General features: G+C 31.9%; 1 protein-coding gene across 2 annotated transcripts in view; it reads right to left on the bottom strand.

Annotated features, from left to right (window-relative positions):
* LOC114333219 (tyrosine-protein kinase Fer) overlaps positions 1 to 20,535 on the bottom strand; it is a 211,590-nt gene extending 191,055 nt beyond the window's left edge. For both annotated transcript variants that reach the window (XM_028283078.2, XM_028283079.2), the window contains exon 1: positions 20,034 to 20,535. In XM_028283078.2, coding sequence (XP_028138879.1) covers positions 20,034 to 20,229 — 196 coding nt within the window. In that variant the 5' untranslated portion in view covers positions 20,230 to 20,535. The remainder of the gene's footprint in view (positions 1 to 20,033) is intronic.
* Positions 20,536 to 20,816: the final 281 nt, after the last annotated feature.

Genomic DNA, 20,816 nt, shown 5'->3' with positions numbered 1-20,816 from the left:
TCCTTACCTGAATCATATTTTAAACAATTCCCTTCTAACTCCTATTAATGTATCGTCCATCAGAAACACGGTGGGAACAATGAAGTCAGTAATTTTTTAACATGTCAACCAAGAGAACTGAAGTTTTAAAACTTAAACTCTGAAAAAATTTAACAAGTTTATGCGTACAAGATGGGTTGAGCGCCATGAAAGCGTAATCCAGTTCAGATCTGGCATTTTACATATAACTGAAGCACTAACATCTATCTCAACATGAACATGGAAGGATCCAAGACTGGTACACTTGCATTAACGTTGCTTAATTTTTATGCACATCTGAGTTTCTACTCTAAATTCACAATCAAGATGCAGTAGAAATAAACAAACCAAGACACGTTAAATGTTACTAGGAGCACTCCCAAATCATAATTTACAATGTATGTGCATTGTTAATCCCAAATTATGATTTACAAAGTTTATACATTGTAAATTATGATTCGGGAGTGTTCCTTGTAACATTTAACGTGTCCTAGTTTGTTTATTTCTAGTGCATCTTGATTGTGAATTTAGAGTAGAGTCAATGATGTCACTGTAAATTAATATTACCACTAAGCCGACTTCTATAAACAAAATCTCTTGATGCTAACCTGGAGACTAAGGCTGTTTGCAATACAATGTTTACATTGAAAGACAGAAGATCTAACTGCGAAGAAAGTGTTAGTAAAATCTTTACCGAAATAAAGAATTGGCAGACGAATTGGACGTTAAAGTGAAGTTACCTGGATTTGTGGGTAGACAGACGAAGAGAGCCAATCATCCATGTGGCCCAGAAAAATATTACAGACATACAATTTACATACCTCTTCTAGACAATGTTGTACCGATTTAAAGTCAAGACTACATGTCACCTCACTGGGTTGTTTGTGGCTACGGGGCATTATTTCCACACTCCTAGCTGATTTCTAAGGAGAAAAAGAAGTGGAGCTATTAAAACCTTTGAAGAAAGAAGGTGAACAGTTTTCACCTATCATGGACATTGGTGATACACAGACAAACATTCTTCTATTGCCAGATTAAGTAACAAAGGTGCTTGACGTTTGTGACGCAAATATTTTTAAGGCACTCAAAAGTATGTGAAAAGAAGTGCCTTAAAACTCACTATTTTAACCCTGATTTTTAAAAAATGTCCCCCAGACTCCCGGGTATCCCTCACCAAAAAAAAGTTTATGGCCCCTCCCGAAAATCGGTCCTGGATCCGCCCTTGATCAGGGGTGGCCAAACTGTGGCTCGCGAGCCACATGGGGCTTTTTGAAAGATTATTTGTGGCTCTCAATTAATGTACCTGGATAACTTTTAATTTTTGTATTTCAAAATTTATTAAATTAGTGACAAGAAATGTAAAAGACTAAGTGTAACATCCGGACTTTGACGAGGAGACCGTTTATTACCGTTGCTATTCAATTTGGTCTTAGAATATGTAATAAATAAAATATCATCTGATCTGATAGGGGGATTTGCGAATCGCTGATCAAAACTATTGTTTGCGTTTGCTGATGATCTAGGTGCAGTCGCTCATTCTACACTGAAAAAAATATTGTACATAGTACCAATGAACGCCAATCATTGACTTTTCTTCCATTGATTCAATGAAAATTTCGTTAATACTATAAACACGTAGTCATTAAGTAATGCCCATATTCATTATTACAATGTAATTCTATTCATTAAAAAACAATGAATAGAATCATTAATCCAATGAATCTTTTTATCTATCCAATGACTTTTTTCATAATGCTAATAATTTTTTCATTGTATATATGAAATTATACATCAGGATTATGCGGTTAAATTAATGAATATAAAACGTTGCACTAATGTACAGTGTTCTTTAAATTACGAACTCGTTTATTGAATAAATGTTTTCGTAACATTAAATCAATGTTTTCGACTTTGATTAATAACTCGATACATTGTTTTGATGTAACGCAATCATTTATTAATGTAATATACCTGAATCAATGATCAATTCATTGTAGCAATGGTCTTGTACATAAATTGATACATTTCTTAAAACTCTATAAGTGTTTTTATTGATGTAAAAAAATCACGTGACAACAGTTGCAGCCTTCTAGCAGACAGTCACCCTGCAGAGTCTGAGGAACGGTGTTTGGCCCTAGTGATTTGTGATTTGGTTGATTTTTCTAAGGTATGTATTTACATATATTTTTAACTATTTATAAATTATTTTGTTGGATTTCTATAAAAAAAAGTTGTACTTCTATTTCCACTTTTGTAGATTGATATGGACTTTGGAGTGGCATTTGGAAATGGAAATGGACTTATTGATGGATGGGACAGCAATTTCGAAAGAATTATCTCCTTTCTTTAGTGTGAAAGTCATATCAAGGATAAAACAAATAAATTTTTATTTGAAAAGATTACCCATGAAGATATTACGGAATGTAAGTACATACCTATTTCATTATTCAATCCTGCATATCCAGTATTAATTAATTTTTGTTCTCTGTAAATTTTTTCAAAAGCTAATTCGACACATAGGTAAAATAAAATAGGAACCATTTGAAAATATTTCTAAATGGTGTAATCTTATAAAAGATTAGTAAATTAAATCTTTAGGTGATTAAACCGTAAATAATTGAAAAATATTATTAACTCTTGCAGTAGGTAGTATCTATCAAAGTAAAAATAAACATCTCAACATCTAGCAATTTTTTTCAGGATAAATTAAAATATTTCTATAAAAAAAAGTGATACCCAAAAAAACAACTATGTTCACTATTTAGATTTATTTTTTTATAATATATTAATATAAATTGTAGATGGCTAACATGCAGTTATTCTTTGGGTTCTACATCGATATTTTGTACGAACTAATAAAATATATCATCAGAGATTTTCAGTAATCATTCTTACATCGGGAAGACCCAGCAAGAAGTCGAAGATCATATTAGATTTTTGAAATCAAAGAAAAATGCCATTCAACCATTTGCTTTTTGTATGGGTGGTGATAATTAATCCCAGAGAGATGTTGTATTTATGGAGATGTTATTGTAGATGTATTTATTTTCACGATATCAGGTATACATTTTTTATACAGTGCGTAAATCGTTCAGCTGGACATAGGGAACATACATCGTATATATTTAGATACATAAATAAGTACATTGCATTAAATTAAGATAATTGTGGCAACTCCGCTGTTTCAATGAAAATATAGTTGTTAGAATTAAGATGCATTAACCTCAAAATTGACAAATAATTTCGGCTGACACAAATAAACGTCAAAACATGACATTGTAGTAGAACTATTTTTGAGAAAACTGTGTCTGTTTAATTTGGCAATTAGTTTTTAAATAAAAGATATTTTAAAAATTAAAGTAAAATTATTAATTCATGAGTCATAATCTTGGTTTTTGATTTATTTATGGACTGCCTTGCATTCAAAATCATTCATTCTATTCGTTGTAACAGCTCTATTGCACCAGAAACTCGTATTCCAACAGAAGTTTCAACTAACACAGGTTAGCGCAGTTGCCACAATGATCTCAATGTATATTCCCTATGTCCAGTAGAACGATTTACGTACTGTATAATATAAATATATATATTTTTAAAAATGAATAACCATTTTCAATTTCGTTGCAAAACGAAAATACAGCCGAACCATATTCCAGTCCAATCAGAGAGTGCTGCAAGCACCTCTACCGGTTTCGAAACTTATTAGTCTCTCATCAGGAGGCACATATGCTGCTCTCCCTGATCCAACCAAAACACACCCCAGCGTGCAGTCCCGAATTGCAACGAACGAAATGGCATAGATGCCCTAGCGGCAACTGCTAGCAAAAGACTAAGTTTTCACTCTAATGGCATATAACATATCCCACCAGAATGAAAACAATGGGAACCTTCTCTGGTTACACCTCCGAGGCTTCTACAATTTGCAAGCCATACGGATGCTGAGACTAAGGAAGATGAGGGAATTCTACAATTTACAATTCACGTCACATCTGCTCAGAACTTTACCGCGCTGAGCAGATGTGACGTGAATTGTAAATTGTAGAATTCCCTCATCTTCCTTAGTCTCAGCATCCGTATGGCTTGCAAATTGTAGAAGCCTCGGAGGTGTAACCAGAGAAGGTTCCCATTGTTTTCATTCTGGTGGGATATGTTATATGCCATTAGAGTGAAAACTTAGTCTTTTTATATATATTTTTATATATTTTATAAGAAGAATCAATTTCTGTTATATTTAGTTACTCAGTTTTTTCCAAATTACATTATAAAAAGTTGTTTGTGTTAATTAAAAATATATGTTTTTTTCTCTTTAAACTTATAGATAATCTTAACATTAGTTTGAGAATCGGCAAAAAATCGTTGCTTCAACCTATATTTGAAATATTTATGCAGATGTCGTCATTTTGTTTACTTATTAACTATTTGTATGTTATATACAAATATACATGAAGATGCCATTCACTGAACCAAAAAAGTACGTAAATATAATGAAAAAAAACATTGATTCAAAAACGGGGAGCATTAATTTTCGTCAAATGATCAGTATTGTTGGTCCAATGTAAGTAGATACATTAACTAATACTCAAAAACATTAATTTCTATGAATTAATACGTCGATTCAATGTACTTTCTAGTTAAGAATTAATGTACCGATCCATTGATTCAATGTCCCGATCCATTGATTCAATGTAACGATACATTGATTCAACCGATACATTGATTCTAAACTAGAAAGTATATTGAATGAACGTACTAATTCATAAAAATTGATGTTTTTGAGCATTAGTTAATGTATCTACTTACATTGGACCAATGATACTGATCTTTGGACGAAAATTAATGCTCCCCGTTTTTGAATCAATGTTTTTTTCATTATATTTACGTACTTTTTTGGTTCAGTGTACAAGAGACGTGAGAGAGGTGTTTTCACAACTCGAGGAAGAAACAGGTAGTCCGGTCCGGGCCGCATATTTACAGATGCTTGCGTGTGTAGACACCAGGGTGTTGAAATCAGTTAGGGTTTGGAGAAACGGTACATTTACAGATGCTAGCGCGTGATGACACCACGGTGTTGAAACCAGTTAGGGTTTGAAAAAACAGTACGTTTACAGACGCTAGCGTATGTTGACACTAGGGTGTTGAAATCAGTTAGGGTTTGTAAAAACAGTACATTTACAAATACTAACAGATTTGGACACCAGAGTGTTGAAACCAGCTAGCTTTTTTAGTGGTTATACATGCATAGATGCTAACGGCTATTAACTTTGATTTTATATATCTACTGTTGTGGAAAAATATTTAAGTGATTTAGGTATTAATAAATAATTAAACGTTGTTGGGATATAAACAATAATATATTAACACAAAAAACAACATAAAAATAATGTTGTTCTGAAGCTATGTGCTTGTGGCATTTTTATAATTAACTATTTAGATGGGAAATAAGCCACAATTAAATTAAAAAAAGATAATTTTATTAACGTTTCGACGCCCAAATCGGGTGTCGTTGTCAAAATACAAAATACGTACTACTAAATTAAACAAAAATGTTGTTTAGTAAAAAATACTTTAAAATGTATAATATATGTATGAATTGCCAATATAAATGAGTCAGATTAAATTAAAATTATTAGTAGAATTTTTTACTAAGCAACAACATTTTTGTTTAATATACAGGGTGTTTGGTAAAGAATGGGCCATAGCTTAACCTCAGGTTCCTGAGGTCAAAATAGGCCGATTTAAGCTAACTTACCTTAGTACAAAGTTTATAATATCCGAGATACAGGGTGTCAAAGTTAAACTTTTTTTTATTTATCTATTATTGAATATTTCCTGACAGATATGAGATAACAACATGGAATTTGGTACGTGGGGTTTTTTTGGGTCGAGAAAACTAAATTCCCTACCAAAAATTATGTATTGCCCAAAGGGCGCCACATACGCCTTTCAGCACTTATTTATTACGTTAAATTTTTTTATCCCTCACTCTGTATAACTTTGACATTAAAATTTTTATTCTCCTATTAGTTTTACTTAAAAAAGATATACTTCTTTCATCTCTCTAAACTCAACCGTTTTCGAGATAAACGCATTTTAAATCTGCGATACACCATCATTTTTAGCATAATATCATTGTAGTTACACCCGAAAAATAACTTAAAACCATAATAATTGTGCCAGTTCTCAAATTTATGGCATTGCATGGCAAATTCCATTTGAAGAAATTTGCTATACATTTGTGGATAATTTTATGGTTTTAAGTTATTTTTCTGGTGTAACTAAGTAACTACAATGATATTATGCTAAAAATTATGTTGCACCGCAGATTTAAAATGCGTTTATCTCGTAAACGGTTGAGTTTAGGGAGATGAAAGAGGTATACCTTTTTTAAGTAAAACTAATAGGGGAATACACATTTTAATGTCAAAATTATACTGAGTGACGGATAAAAAAAATGGAACGTATTAAATGAGTGCTGAAAGGCGTATGTGGTGCCCTTTGGGCAACACATAACTTTTGGTAGGGAATTTAGTTTTCTCGTCCCGAAAAACCCCCACATACTAAATTTCGTGTTGATATCTGATGCCTGTCAGGAAATATTCAATAATAAATAAAAAAAAAGTTTAACTTTGACACCCTGTATCTCGGTTATTATAAACTTTGTACTAAGGTAAGTTAGCTTAAATCGGCCTATTTTAACCTCAGGAACCTGAGGTTAAGCTATGGCCCATTCTTTACCAAACACCCTGTAGTAGTATTTTTTATTTTGACAACGACACCCGATTTGGGCATCGAAACGTTAATAAAATTATTTTTTTCAATTTAATTGTGGCTTATTTCCCATCTAAATAGTTAATTATAAAAATTCCACAAGCAAATAGCTTCAGAGCAACATTATTTTTTATGTTGTTCTTTTGTGTTAATATATTATTGTTTATATCCCAACAACGTTTAATTATTTACTAATACCTAAATCACTTAAATATTTTTCCACAGCAGTAGGTATATAAAATCAAAGTCAATAGCCGTTAGCATTTATGCATGTATATTAATTACTAAAAAAGCTAGCTGGATTCAACACTCTGGTGTCCAAATCTGCTAGTATTTGTGCCTGTACTGTTTTTCCAAACCCTAACTGATTTCAACACCCTAGTGTCAACACACGCTAGCGTCTGTAAACGTACTGTTTTTCCAAACCCTAACTGATTTCAACACCGTGGTGTCAACACGCGCTAGCATGTGTAAATGTACTGTTTTTCCAAACCCTAACTGATTTCAACACCCTGGTGTCTACACACGCAAGCATCTGTAAATATGCGTCCGGGCCTTCGAATAAATGAAGAGAAGACGAAATACATGCTAGTAACCAAAAATCCAAGACCAAGAGTTAGGCAGAACATAAGTATCAATGACCACAACTTCGAAGAAGTAAAAGAGTTTAAATATCTAGGGGTGGTAATCCCAGATGAGAACAGCATATAAAAAGAGGTCTCTGCAAGGATAGCTGCGGGAATAGAGTATTATACTAACTATCATCATTATTAAGATCTAAGTTACTAAAGGCAATCTAAATTAAGACTGTACAAGCCAATTATTCGCCCAATGGTTACACATTGAAGTGAAACATGGACTCTACATCAGCGGGAAATAAATATGCTGCTGGTTTTTGAAAGCACAGTTCTCAGAATCATATTGAAAAGCCCTCAAAGAGATGAATTGACAGGAGAGTGGAGAAGATGCCGCAAAGCTGAATTGGTGACTGTGTATGGTACTGAAAACATCGCTAGACATATAAAAGCTAAGATAAGATGGGCAGGTTGTGTGGTAAGATTAGAGGAAGACAGAGTGTTAAAGACAGTGTTTTTTGAGAGACGGTAGAAGATCAGTAGGCCGTCCCAGAAAAAAAATGGAAGGATGATGAAGAATCGAAGTATTCTGAAATAATAATGGCTGCTTGTAGAATTATTTGCATATTTGAAATAACAATGTGAACCATTTTATTTAACTTTAATATTCGTGAAATCCAAAAACTGAGAGAAAAATTGAATACCTTTTTTATACTTTTTAAATAATTGTTTAATTGCGGCTCGCGAAAAATTTCAAATTTTGAAAAATGGCTCGGACTATCATGGAGCTTGGCCACCATATAGAATATTCAAAAAACTTATTTAGAAAAAATGGAGGCAATGATATTCTCCAGGTTTCGATAATTTGCCGAATTCCATAGGTTGATTAATAGCGGAAGAGGGGGGCCAGGTCGAAGAAGAACATTATGGTTTAGAAACCTCAGAGAATGGTTTAACACATCCTTTGCATCCCTTTACCGAGCTGCCGTCAACAAAATTACTATAGAAAATTTGATAGCCAACAACGCTCGGTATAATCTAGTAAAATAAAATTACACTACATGTAAATCAAAATGTAAATTCGTACAGGTTGAAACCAATTTTATATCAAAGTTTAGGTGGGTACAAAAAATATTTTCAAGAAAGTATCCAAATCATGTAAGGGGATCATTGTTTAAATAATTAAAAAGGGGTCATTTTTGAAAAAAAATTTCTTTTTTAACTGCTGAGGTCATTCAATTACTAATGAAGGTATATAGGATTGTTTTCTGAAAAGTTAAAGGGTAAAAGTTTCACATAAGACTTACTAAATTAAATTTGACCCCGTATTTATTTAAATAATTATACATAAAACTTTAAAAACAAATTTGCAAAAAATTATTTTTAGCGTTTTAAGTAAGCACTATAAAATATCTTATTTGACAGGAGAAGTTGCGCTTCAGTATTAATCAAAAAAAAATTGGTGCAAAAATATTTAATATTTTTTGGGATATTGAATTTGTTTATTAAATGTTACTCTATTTTCAATTGCAAAAACGCGGTTGTTGCCAAAGAAATATTCACCTTTATTAAATCTTATTATTTTTATTTTTATGTTTATTTTCGATAAATGTTTTGATAAATTCAAATTTAAATTAAACTTCCCCCTAAAATTGCATTTGAAAATTATTCAAATTTGTTTATAATTTGTTTTTTTAATAACGTCGCGGGGATTAACTATTTTGAAATGCCGTTTCGATAATTGGGTTCCTGGGAATTTTTCACTAATTAACAAATTTTTTTGTCTTTTTCTCCTCTTCTTTTTTTTTTCTTGGAGTTATATTACTACGGGCCCTTTTAGGGTTAAGTTTCATTAAGAATGTCGAATCTCTAAGTTGTAGATTCTAGACCTAAAAATATTAAGATTGGTCTAAATTCACTTATATAAAATGTGGCTACTTACTGAGTTACAGGGTGTTTTATTTAAAAATTTAAAAATTATTTTTACCAAGTACTTTCAAACTATTTGACGTATCCTTATCATACTAGGCAAAAAGTGTGGGTACTATACAGTCTACTAAATTGTGATAAATAAAAGTTTCTAGCTACTACCAGAGGCGTACAACAGGGGATGGTTAATGGTTGACCCTTCCAAAATTCTACGCCACTGAGGGAATTACTATTTTTGCGAAATTTTTCGATTCACCAATACTTTCTATATAAATGATATACTCTTTACTGGTAACGATTAAGTCATTAGTTTTCGAGATATTGGACGTTAAAAATGAAACGGCATAGTTATTTTGATTCATTCATTCATTCATTTTAAACTTCCAATATCTCTCAAACTTATGACTTTATCGATACCACTAAAGTTATTTACATACAAAGTATTGGAGAATCGAAAAATTTCGCTAAAATAGTAATTCACTCAGTGGCGTAGAATTTGGGAAGGTTCAATCATTCAATATCCCCTGTCGTACGCCTCTGGTACTAGCTAGAAACGTTTATTAATCACAATTTAGTAGGGTGTATAAAATCCACACTTTCTGCCAAGTATGATAAGGATACGTCAGATAGTTTTAAAGTACTTGGTAACAATAATTTTTAAATTTTTAAATAAAACACCCTGTAACTCAGTAAGTAGCCACATTTTATTTAATAGATTTTAGTTAAATCCTAATATTTTTAGGTCTAGAATCTACAACTCAGAGATTCGACATTCTTAATAAAATTTAACCCTAAAAGGGCCCGTAGTAATATAACTCCAAGAAAAAAAAGAAGAAGAAAAGAAGACAAAAAAATTTTGTTAATTAGCAAAAAATTCCCAGGAACCCAATTATCGAAACGGCATTTCAAAATACTTAATCCCCGCGACGGTATTAATAAAACAAATTATAAACAAATTTGAATAATTTTCAAATGCCATTTTAGGAGGAGTTTAATGAAAATTTGAATTTATCAATACATTTATCGAAAATATACATAAAAATAAAAATAATGAGATGTTAAGCAGGTGAATATTTCTTTGGCAACAACCGCGTTTTTGCAATTGAAAATATAGTAACATTTAATAAACAAATTCAATATCTCAAAAAATATAAAATATTTTTCGACCAATTTTTTTTGCTTAATACTGGTAACATAGCGCAACTTACTGTGTAAAATAAGATATTTTATAGAGCTTATTTAAAACGCTAAAAATAATTTTTTGCAAATTTATTTTTAAAGTTTTATATACAATTATTTAAATAAATAGGGGGTCAAATTTAATTTAGTAAGTCTTTTGTGAAAGATTTACCCTTCAACTTTGCAGAAAAAAATCCCATAGACCTTTATTAATAAGTGAATTACCTCAGCAGTTAAAAAAGTATTTTTTTTGCAATAATGACCCCTTTTTAATTATTTAAACAATGATCCCCTTATATGATTTGGATACTTTCTTGAAAATATCTTTTGTACCCACCTAAACTTTGATATAAAATTTGTTTTAACCTGTACGAATTTACATTTTGACTTTTTTTATTTTATTAGGCTAGTAATCGAGAACGGCAATGAAGAAGAATAATAACAATATGGTTGGATTCATTTTTTAAAATAAGACACCCTGTATATTTTCTCATATTTAGATTCCTCTCATAATCCATGTTCTTGTAATATGGGGTTTGACATTACTATACAACTATACAGGGTATTAAGACTTATCAACAATTTTTATTTTGAAATCGCTATGAAATAAACACACTGTATATAAAAAGAAATAAAGAAATAATTATGTACATAGGTATTCACAGTTTTCACAGAAAAAAAATTATGACTCAGACGAGAAGAAATATAGTCCCACAAAACATTATACATGAAGATGACATTGAAACGGTTGGAAAGTTTACATACCTGCCTGGGAGTAGAAATATATATGCCGACGGATCAGAAGATGGAGAAATACGGAAGAGAATAACGCAGGCAAACAGAGCTTATTTTACCCTCTCCCATATATTTCGGTCTAAATATAATTAGGCTAAAAGTGTCCACCGAAATACAAAGATGAGAATCAATAAAACTTTAATTCGACCAATAACATGCTATGGCAGTGAAGCCTGGGTCCTGAAAGAAACATCCAAAAACAAACTCGACACATTCGAAAGGAAAGTACTGAGGAGAATACTAGGACCTGTGAGGGAAAACGAAATCTTCAGAAGTCGATACAACAACGAACTTTAACAACTTTATAAGGAAGCACCCCTGTCAGATTTCATTAGAGTACAAAGATTGCAATGGGCCGGACATGTGATAAAAATGGGAGAGGATAGGCTACCAAAAAGAGCACTGAATGCTAGAATGCAGGGAAAGAGACCGGTTGGAAAGCCAAGAAAGCGCTGGGAAGACACAGTAAACAGCGACGCACAAGCCCTTTTGGGAGTCCATGTATGGAGATGAGCAGCGACAGACAAGCAAGAGTAGAGGCAAAAAATAAAGGAGGCCAAGGCTCAATTTGGGCTGTAGTGCTGTATAAGAAGAAGATGTAGGTATTCATTTTACTTAATAAGATAAACAATGTGTTCTAGTTTTCAAATTAAGTTTAACAGAAGTTATTGAAAAATATTCGTATACAGAATAAATTACAAAATAAAAACGAGGAACAATTTTCTCTTTTTTTAATGTACAGCCCTAAATTTAATTTATTAAGATTGCCTTTTTATGATAGGTAGGTACCTACTCTTCCATTTTTATGAAATTGTCCCTATACCTAAACTCATTATTTTCCAAGATATTTTTGGGAATACGGCCGGTTTGCGCTCGACCGTTTTGCGCCCTTACCTGAAATCGACCGTTTTGCGCCCTTACCTGAAATCGACCGGTTTGCGCTTTGCAATTTTCATAATAGAAATATCTAACTACTATAGCAGGGCTTCCCAAACTTATTCGTACTGTGACGCCCTTGAGACTTTGAAATTTTTTTGCGACGCCCCTCAACCCAACCCCCAAAAAAATTTACCAATTTTAGTAAGTACTAGCCTAGTAACAAGTTATAGTTATTACAAAAAAAAATTATTTGAACATCTATATTTTTATGTAACTGGCTGGTTAACTTGACGGATGTGCTTGCTTTTTTGAGCACAGCTTATTGAAACCGGGGCTCCAATTTGGAAATTGCCACTATCATTTCTTATGTTTGACCTGTACTTGTTTTTAATTACTGTCACTGCAGAAAATTCCGTTTCGCACAAGTACAAAGTCGCAAATGGTAATAAAACCTTTAATGTTGCAGTGCTGATGGCATGATATTGATGAGAAACTGAGCTCCAAAATCCAAACAGTGTGTCCTTGTCGTATTGAAGCTTTAGGCTGGAATCACAGGACAATTTTTGTCAGTTGTTCTTCTTCCTCTGTTGAAAGTGTCGATAATGTGGATAACTGCAAAGGGTTTCTGACCCAGTCATATTACTCCAGATCTTCGGAAAAATATTTCTCAAAGTGTTCGCTCAATGATAACAAGTGTTGTGTAAACATATTTTTTAAAGAGGGATCGAGGATTTCTATCGAGTTTTCTTGTAGAATACCTTGTAAAGCAGGGAAACAGTCAATTTCTTGACCTTCTAATTTTCTCTTCCATAAGAGCAACTTATTCTGAAACCCAATAATTTTATCTGCCAATTGCAGGATATGAGTATGTATTGTAATAAATATATTTTCTGTATTAAAAGTCCGCTCTGACACGCGACGCCCCTGGGACAATTCTGCGACGCCCTAGAGCGTCGCGACGCACAGTTTGGGAAGCCCTGTACTATAGTTTCCTTAATCGGCCGATTTGCGCTCTCTTGCAATATAATTTTAATTTCATTCTACAATAATAGTCTGGTGAACCTACCTGACTTAAAATCTGTGGGGAAGAAGGAAGACCCAACCCTTCGGTCCTAACTTAACTTTCGGGTATTTCCGTCTTTAGACATTAATTTTCGTAATATTATCAAGAACCACATACTTCAGTCACCTTCAGTGAGATATTAAATTAAATTTAAATGTTAAAATAAAAGCTTATCGCAATTTTTACTATATCTACAGGCTACAAGCATGTAATTAAAACAAAATTATCCATGTTTCTATATGTGTTTCTACAGGGTAGCGAGAAAGTATGGAAACACGGTAATTTCTCGGAAACCGCTTGAACGATTGTTATAGATTTTGGTGGGTAAGGGTATTCTAATACGGCCGATATTATGGTGGTAATTACATTGTTGTCAAATTTTCAGTTTTTCTGGAAATCTAATGAACTTTCTTATTTTAAACAGAACACCCTGTATGTTTTTTGCGTTTTGAAGTGCTTAAGAAATACTGATTATTTTTCGTGTTATGTTCCCTATACCTAAATGTCATAATTTCGGAGAATTAATTATAGTTATTAAAAAAATTTTTTTTGCGTTTTGAAGTGCTTAAGAAATACTGATTATTTTTCGTGTTATGTTCCCTATACCTAAATGTCATAATTCGGAGAATTAATTATAGTTATTAAAAAAAATTTTTAACAAATTACTTATACAAATTTATTTTTTTTGGACCGGGTAGGTAATATTTAAGGTTCTTTAAGTCATTGGGAACAAAAAAAGTCTTTTGTAATTTTCCTCAAAATTTAATCGTTTCCGAGTTATAAACAATTTAAAACTGAAAAAAAATCGAAAAATTACGATTTTCTGGGTTCAAAAACATAAGTAAAAAATATTATTTTTGAAACTATGAAGTGCCTAAATTGAAGTTCAAACCTTATTTTATCAGATGCCGATAAGTGATTTCGTCTTATTTCATTCTAAAACAATATTTTTTAGTTAATGCAGTCCAATAGCCCGTCCTCAAATATGAGCTTTATTAACAATTAAACAAACAACAATGTTTTAGAATAAAATATGCCAAAATTTCTTGTAGAGATCTGATAGAAAAAGGTTTGAGCTTGAATTTAGGTACTTCGTAATTTTAAAAATGATTTTTTTACTTTTTGAACCTTGAAAATCGTAATTTTTCGATTTTTTTTTCGGTTTTAAATTGTTTATAACTCGGAAACGATTAAATTACAAAAGAACTTTTTTGTTCCCAATGATCCAAAGAATCTAAATTAATGTCTACCTGGGCCGAAAAAATTGATTTTTATAAATTATAAAAAAATAGGCATTGAAATCTAAAAGCCGTGATTTTTTTAGCATTGTAAAGTGAGTACAAAGACATACATAAGATTTTTTTGTGTTTCCACCTTCCAATAATTGCTGTGCACATCATCTAGAGACTATATCCATTTTTTTATAGTTTTATGATTTTTTAAAACTAATTTTACTAGCCTAACCGTTACCTGATCGTTATGGTAGAATAAAATTAAATGTCGATTACAAGAGAGTGCAAAACGGTCGATATAAGAAAATAATTAGCTATACATCTCCATTAACCGCTTAACGTGCTTACCCGAGTTAACTCGGTTTTAAACTACGTTTCTATTTTCGCTTAACCGAGTTAACTCGTGTTTAAAATATTTGTACGATATATAAGGCGCCTACGTGTTTTAACTCCTCTAGCGCTAAATAACGGTATCCCCACTTGCATTGGCGGCCATTACTATGGGAAGGGGGGCCGTGGCCCCCCTAGATTTTCGGGTGCTTTAAACTATATATGCTTATCCAAAGTATACGAAATGTACTCTGCAACATCTTCACGTCTGCCCCCCCTAAAAATTTTTATATGGGCGCCCGTGCGCACTTGTTTTTTCGTTTCTAATTTTAAACTTTCTACGATCGACTGCCGACTGGGGTTGAATCACGATGAGTAGAATTCTATTTTGCTGACGTCACGTTCTGCCCTGACTGTGACGTACTGTGTGTAACCCCTTGTTGTAGAGTGTATCACACTGTTAGCAATATTTAACATTATTATACTTGAATAATTGCGATTTTCTTCTCTTACTTGTAGTACATATTTTGTATGTAAAAAGTTACGACCGAGTTAACTCGGGTGAGCGCATGAGGGTATTTGATATTTTATATTTTTCTAAAAAAATATGCGTTTTTTTACTTTAGATTATATCTAGTGACAATAGTCTTGTTCGTAGTTTATTTTACTGTAATAAAATAAATAGGTAATTTTTTGACGTATTTTTGCAAATAAATGTGTGCGTTAAGCGGTTAAGAAAGTGTTAGAGCGCAAACCGGCCGATTTCAGGTAAGGGCGCAAAACGGTCGAGCGTATACCGGCCGACACCATTTTTAGTTTTCTTTCAATTTCGGGAATGCCTTCAATTTTTAAGTAGTAATAACACTAATAACTCAGTCTTGTGTAATAATATAACAAAATTATTCTTATTCAATAAATAATTAATACAAAACATAAATCAAAACAATATGCAATAAATGTCACGGTTTTTAGATTAATGTTATATAAACAGTATTCTAAGCTAATAAGTTTTTAGTAAAACATTCTTAACTGTCGATTGTAACGACCAACCTAATAATAATTATTATTAATAAGTAAAAGGCCACTTGTATCAGTTAACAACGCAACAACGGTAAAATAGAATCAATAAATGAAGGCCTAGGGATGAAAAGTTTAGTTCATTATTACAAAATTCTGATTACTATTGACATTTATTTATATAAAATATGTTTATAATATTTCTTATAGTATTTCTAAACATTTTTTAACCAATTCCTTTCATTGCTTTTTGGCAAAGTGTTCGATGCTTTTTCTTTCCAATTATTATCAATATTACTTTTTTGTTGTCATCATATAAGGCAGCTGTCCTCCCGTCTCTTCCTAGGTCTAGCTACCTTTTCTTCTTTTCTGTATTTGTATTGGCTTTCGATTACAGTCGTTATTTTTGATTCATTAGGTATATAGTTCTTCATGTACTTTATTATTTCTTATTTTCCATTGACCATCTATTTTCACTCCTCCATATATAGCTCCTTGTATTTAACTCTCTCATCTTTCTAAAAGGTCTACTTCTGATTTAATCACCCACGACGATTATCATGCGACATTCTTCTACAACGAAAGAGATATTAGAGCATCCACTCTATAGTCCCGATTTATCGCATTGTGATTTTCACATCTTTGGGCCACTAAAAAATGCGCTAAAAGGCAGTCGTTTTCAGCCACAAGAATGCTTTAAGCAGGATATACATCGGTTGGTGAAACAATGGGATATTTACCTTCGTTATAGTGGTAATTATTTGTAGATATACACTAAGCATCAAAATTAACGCACCACCTTAAAAATGGGACATTTTTGATGTCTCGTATTTCCTAAACCTGTTGTCCGATTTGAGTGATTTTTTTAGTACCTATATTTATTATAGCTTTATTCTTCAAGAATATCGATGTAATAATATTATTGCTAAAGAGGTAAGTGTCATTCTATACTGAGTGTAACAATGATAGTGTGTTTGTTCCTCAAAGTTTGGAACACCCTGTGGAATATTCTAGCGTATATAAAATATTGAAATTAAAACTCAACTGTAGCCTTAGGCTTTCTTAACATTTTGCTTTTCTATTCATTCCCTTGTGTGGGATAATAAAAAAGTTAGGTACTTTAACAACTAGCCATGTTATTCATCAATACAGGGTGTTTCTAAATGAGTGCGACCAACTTTAAGGGGTAATTCTGCATGAAAAAATAATGACAATTTGCTTTATAAACATATGTCCGCAAATGCTTCGTTTTCGGGATACGGGATGTTGAATTTTTTCTTACAAACTGACGATTTATTTATTGCTCTAAAACCGGTTGAGATATGCAAATAAAATTTAGTAGGTTTTAAGAAATAGTTATTGCGCATTTTTTGACATACAATTAAGAATTTTATATTCACGATTGGCGTGCATACGGGTCATATTACCCGTATGCACGCCAATGGTGAATATAAAATTCTTATTTGTATGCCAAAAAATGCTCAATAACTACCTCTTAAAACCTACCAAATTTAATTTGCATATATCAACCGGTTTTAGAGCAATAAATAAATCGTCAGTTTGTAAGAAAAAATTCAACATCCCGTATCTCGGAAACGAAGACGAAGCATTTGCGGACATATATGTTTATAAAGCAAACGGACATTATTTTTTCATGCAGAATTACCCCTTAAAGTTTGTCGCACTCATTTAGAAACACCCTGTATTGATGAAGAACGTTCCTAGTTGTTAAAGTACCTAACTTTTTTATTATTCAACATAAGCGAATGAATTAAAAAGCATAATGTTAAGAAAGCCTAATGTTACAGTTTAGTTTTAATTTCAATATTTTATATACGCCAGAATATAGAATATTCCACAGGGTGTTCCAAACTTTGAGGAAAAAACACACTGTCATTGTTACACGTTATACCCGGTATACAATGACACTTATCTGTTTAGCAACAATATTATATAGTGGAGTCAATGAAGGTGAATATGATCTATTACCTCCGATTTCGTTGAACCTCCATCGATTTGAATGAAAATTGGTGTGGTTAGAGGATATCTCAAGGAACAAAGGTGACATGGTGCCAACTTGCGCTTTTACCATGGGGGTGGATGCTACCCCTTCTCGAGGGTGAAAATTATTTTGTTGAAAATAACCCCATAATTCGATAGAGGAACAAATTCTAAGCAAAATTTATTATATAAAGTTATTAAAATAAATCAAAACTTTTTGAGTTATTAAAGATCAAATATTTTAATTTTTCTTGAGAAAAATTCATGTTTTTAATCGATTTTTCATCAATAACTCAAAAATTGTAAGTTTTTATAAAAAAGTTATTATTATCAAAATTGAAGTTAATAAAAAATGAAATAAACTCCTTGCTAGAGAAACCTTTTAGTGTTAACTAAAAGTGAGTTATAGGTAATTGAATATATATTTTTTTCGGCGAGTAAAAAAATCTACGTATTCAAGCTGAAATAATGGGAAAATGATGCATTTTATAACATAAACTTATTGAACATTTGTCAAAGTACTTCAAAATATCTATCAAATGAGCCCCCGAACATGTTCATATCATTAAAATTTATGCTCCAAATTTTTTTCAAAATTTATTTTTTAAAAATGTTTCCAAAAAATGTTAATGTTTTTTTTTAATAACTCCGTTCATTTTTACGATGTCAGGTTCATCTAAAAACCATTTGAAAGCTAATTTCAAGTGCTATTTCACCACGTTAAGCTTAGTCTTTTAAACCCCTTACTTTTTTAAAAATAAAAGGTTAAATGGCCCCGGTTGCATGGTTTTCACGGTTATTTCACTATCTCGGTTATTTTTTACCCTATAGAAATAGTAAAACAGGTAAAGTATTAGTCACAGAAAAAACTAAAATTTGGTTAGATATCATTTTTACGTGTATTGAGTATTTTTGGAGTTTTTATCAAAATAATATGAAAATTACAATAATTTTAAAAATTATGATTTTTTTAAATTACATCTTTTTTTCAAAAATATGCATTTTAAACCGGTCAAAATTATTGAAATCATTACTTATGCTAATATAAAGAAGTTCTTGTAAGGATTATTATAAATTTTATTTTTTGTGGAAATCGCGTATGTTTTATTTTTCACTTTTTCCTAAAAAATTCCAAAGGGTTCTCTTATTTTCATCATAACTTGCTTAATTTTGATGCCATTAACTTGTTCTTAAGCTCATTTGATAGGTATTCCGAAGTACTTTGACAAATGTTTAGAAGGTATATTTTATAGATTGCATCGTTTTCCCGTCATTTAAGCTTGAATACTTAGATTTGAGTACTCGTCGAAAAAAATACACATTTAATTGCCAATAACTCACTTTGATCTAATATTAATTTAGTTCTTTAAGTGAGGAATGTATTAAATTTTTTATTATCTTCAAATTTCAGTAATAATAACTTTTTTCCAAAAGCTTATAGTTTTTGAGTTATACGTGAAAAACCGATTTAAAACATGCATTTTTTTACGAAAAAATAAAATTTTTGGTCTTTAATAACTCAAAAAGTATTGAGTTATATTAATAACTTTATATAACAAATTTTGCTTATAATTTGTCCCTCTGTCGATTTATGGTATTATTTTTAATAAAATAATTTTCACCCACGAGAAGGGGTGGCATCCACCCCCAGGGTAAAAGCGCAAGTTAGCATCATGTCACCTTTGTTCCTTGAGGTATCCTCTAATTACTCACCAATTTTCATGAAAATCTATGGAGGTTCTACGAAATCAGAGGTGAAAACCTTCAGTGACTGCACTAATATTATATCGACATTCTTGAAGAATAAAGCTATAACATATTAAAAAAAATCACTAATATCTGACAACAGGTTTAGGAAAGAAAAGACATCAAGAATGTCCCATTTTTAAGGTGGCGAGTTAATTTTGATGCTTATAGTGTATTTAACAATAATTTTTTTCTTAGCCAAAGATGACTTTCAATTAAACAAGCCGTAGGTATTTCCTTTTTTAGAAATCAGATCTATAAGTCTGTATCTCCGAGAACTATACAATTCTTGTTGTAATGTTTTCTGCGTTGTTTTCAATTTTTTTAAATTTTAATGTACCTACCTAGAAGAAAATGAAAACTGTTGAATGAAATGAAGAAAATGAAATGTTAATTGAAATGAAAAAATAAAATGATTAATTAATTAGGAATTGTACCTATATTATATTTAATATAAAAGAAAATAAAACTAGTTGTTTATAAATTCAAAAATAAACATACCAGAAAGTTCATCGCTCCTGTCAAATTTCAACCCTTGCGTGGCCACTGAACTCAGCGCTACCGCATAATCCCTATCACATTTCACTTTGGACACAATGCACCGTTTCATAGAATCCAAAAGTCTCAATTCGGCCTCTTGTCTAGACAAGAGCGCTTCGTGCGCGATCTTGCCCTGTAAATTGGTCGAAAACCCCATAATTAGGCCGTTTACAACATCAGGTCAACACCAAACACATTCACCATCACTTTATTATTCGTATGTCGTTACAAGAGCTCGATAAATCGTGTCAACTGCTCTCTAGCACGGCGGTAATTCCAAAACAAGAACGGTAAAACTTCGCTTCTCCATATATTTATAAACACCTATTAGAATACACTACAACAGCTGTTTTTGTTGCTCTTTTAAATGCACATACATCACTGCTAGCTTCTAGCTCTTGTGTAAACAGTCTTCGAATTAACTAAAGATTCCCAAATTGAAAAATCATTTATCACCCGCGCAGCAGTGGTGTCATGGCAAAATTAGCAGTGCGGGAACGCAGTGCCGGAACGCATTGCTAATTTTTGTTTACAAAACCTAAATTCTCTATTATTTTTTTTCTTTTCTTAACCAGTGTGGGAACGGCGTTCCCACGCGTTCCCACACCATGACACCACTGCCGCGCAGCTTACCGAGTTCGAGTTGCTGCATAAGCGACTGGACAAAGGAATGAACTAAAATATGACTACGTTGAGGATTGGAGAATGGACCGCCGCGAGATACCTGTGAATTGCATGCAGCCA

This window comes from Diabrotica virgifera, chromosome 7 (genome assembly GCF_917563875.1).
Source record: "Diabrotica virgifera virgifera chromosome 7, PGI_DIABVI_V3a".
Lineage (NCBI taxonomy): Eukaryota > Metazoa > Arthropoda > Insecta > Coleoptera > Chrysomelidae > Diabrotica > Diabrotica virgifera.
The sequence above is the reverse complement of the archived record's forward strand: the minus strand, read 5'-3'. Positions and strand labels throughout refer to the sequence as shown.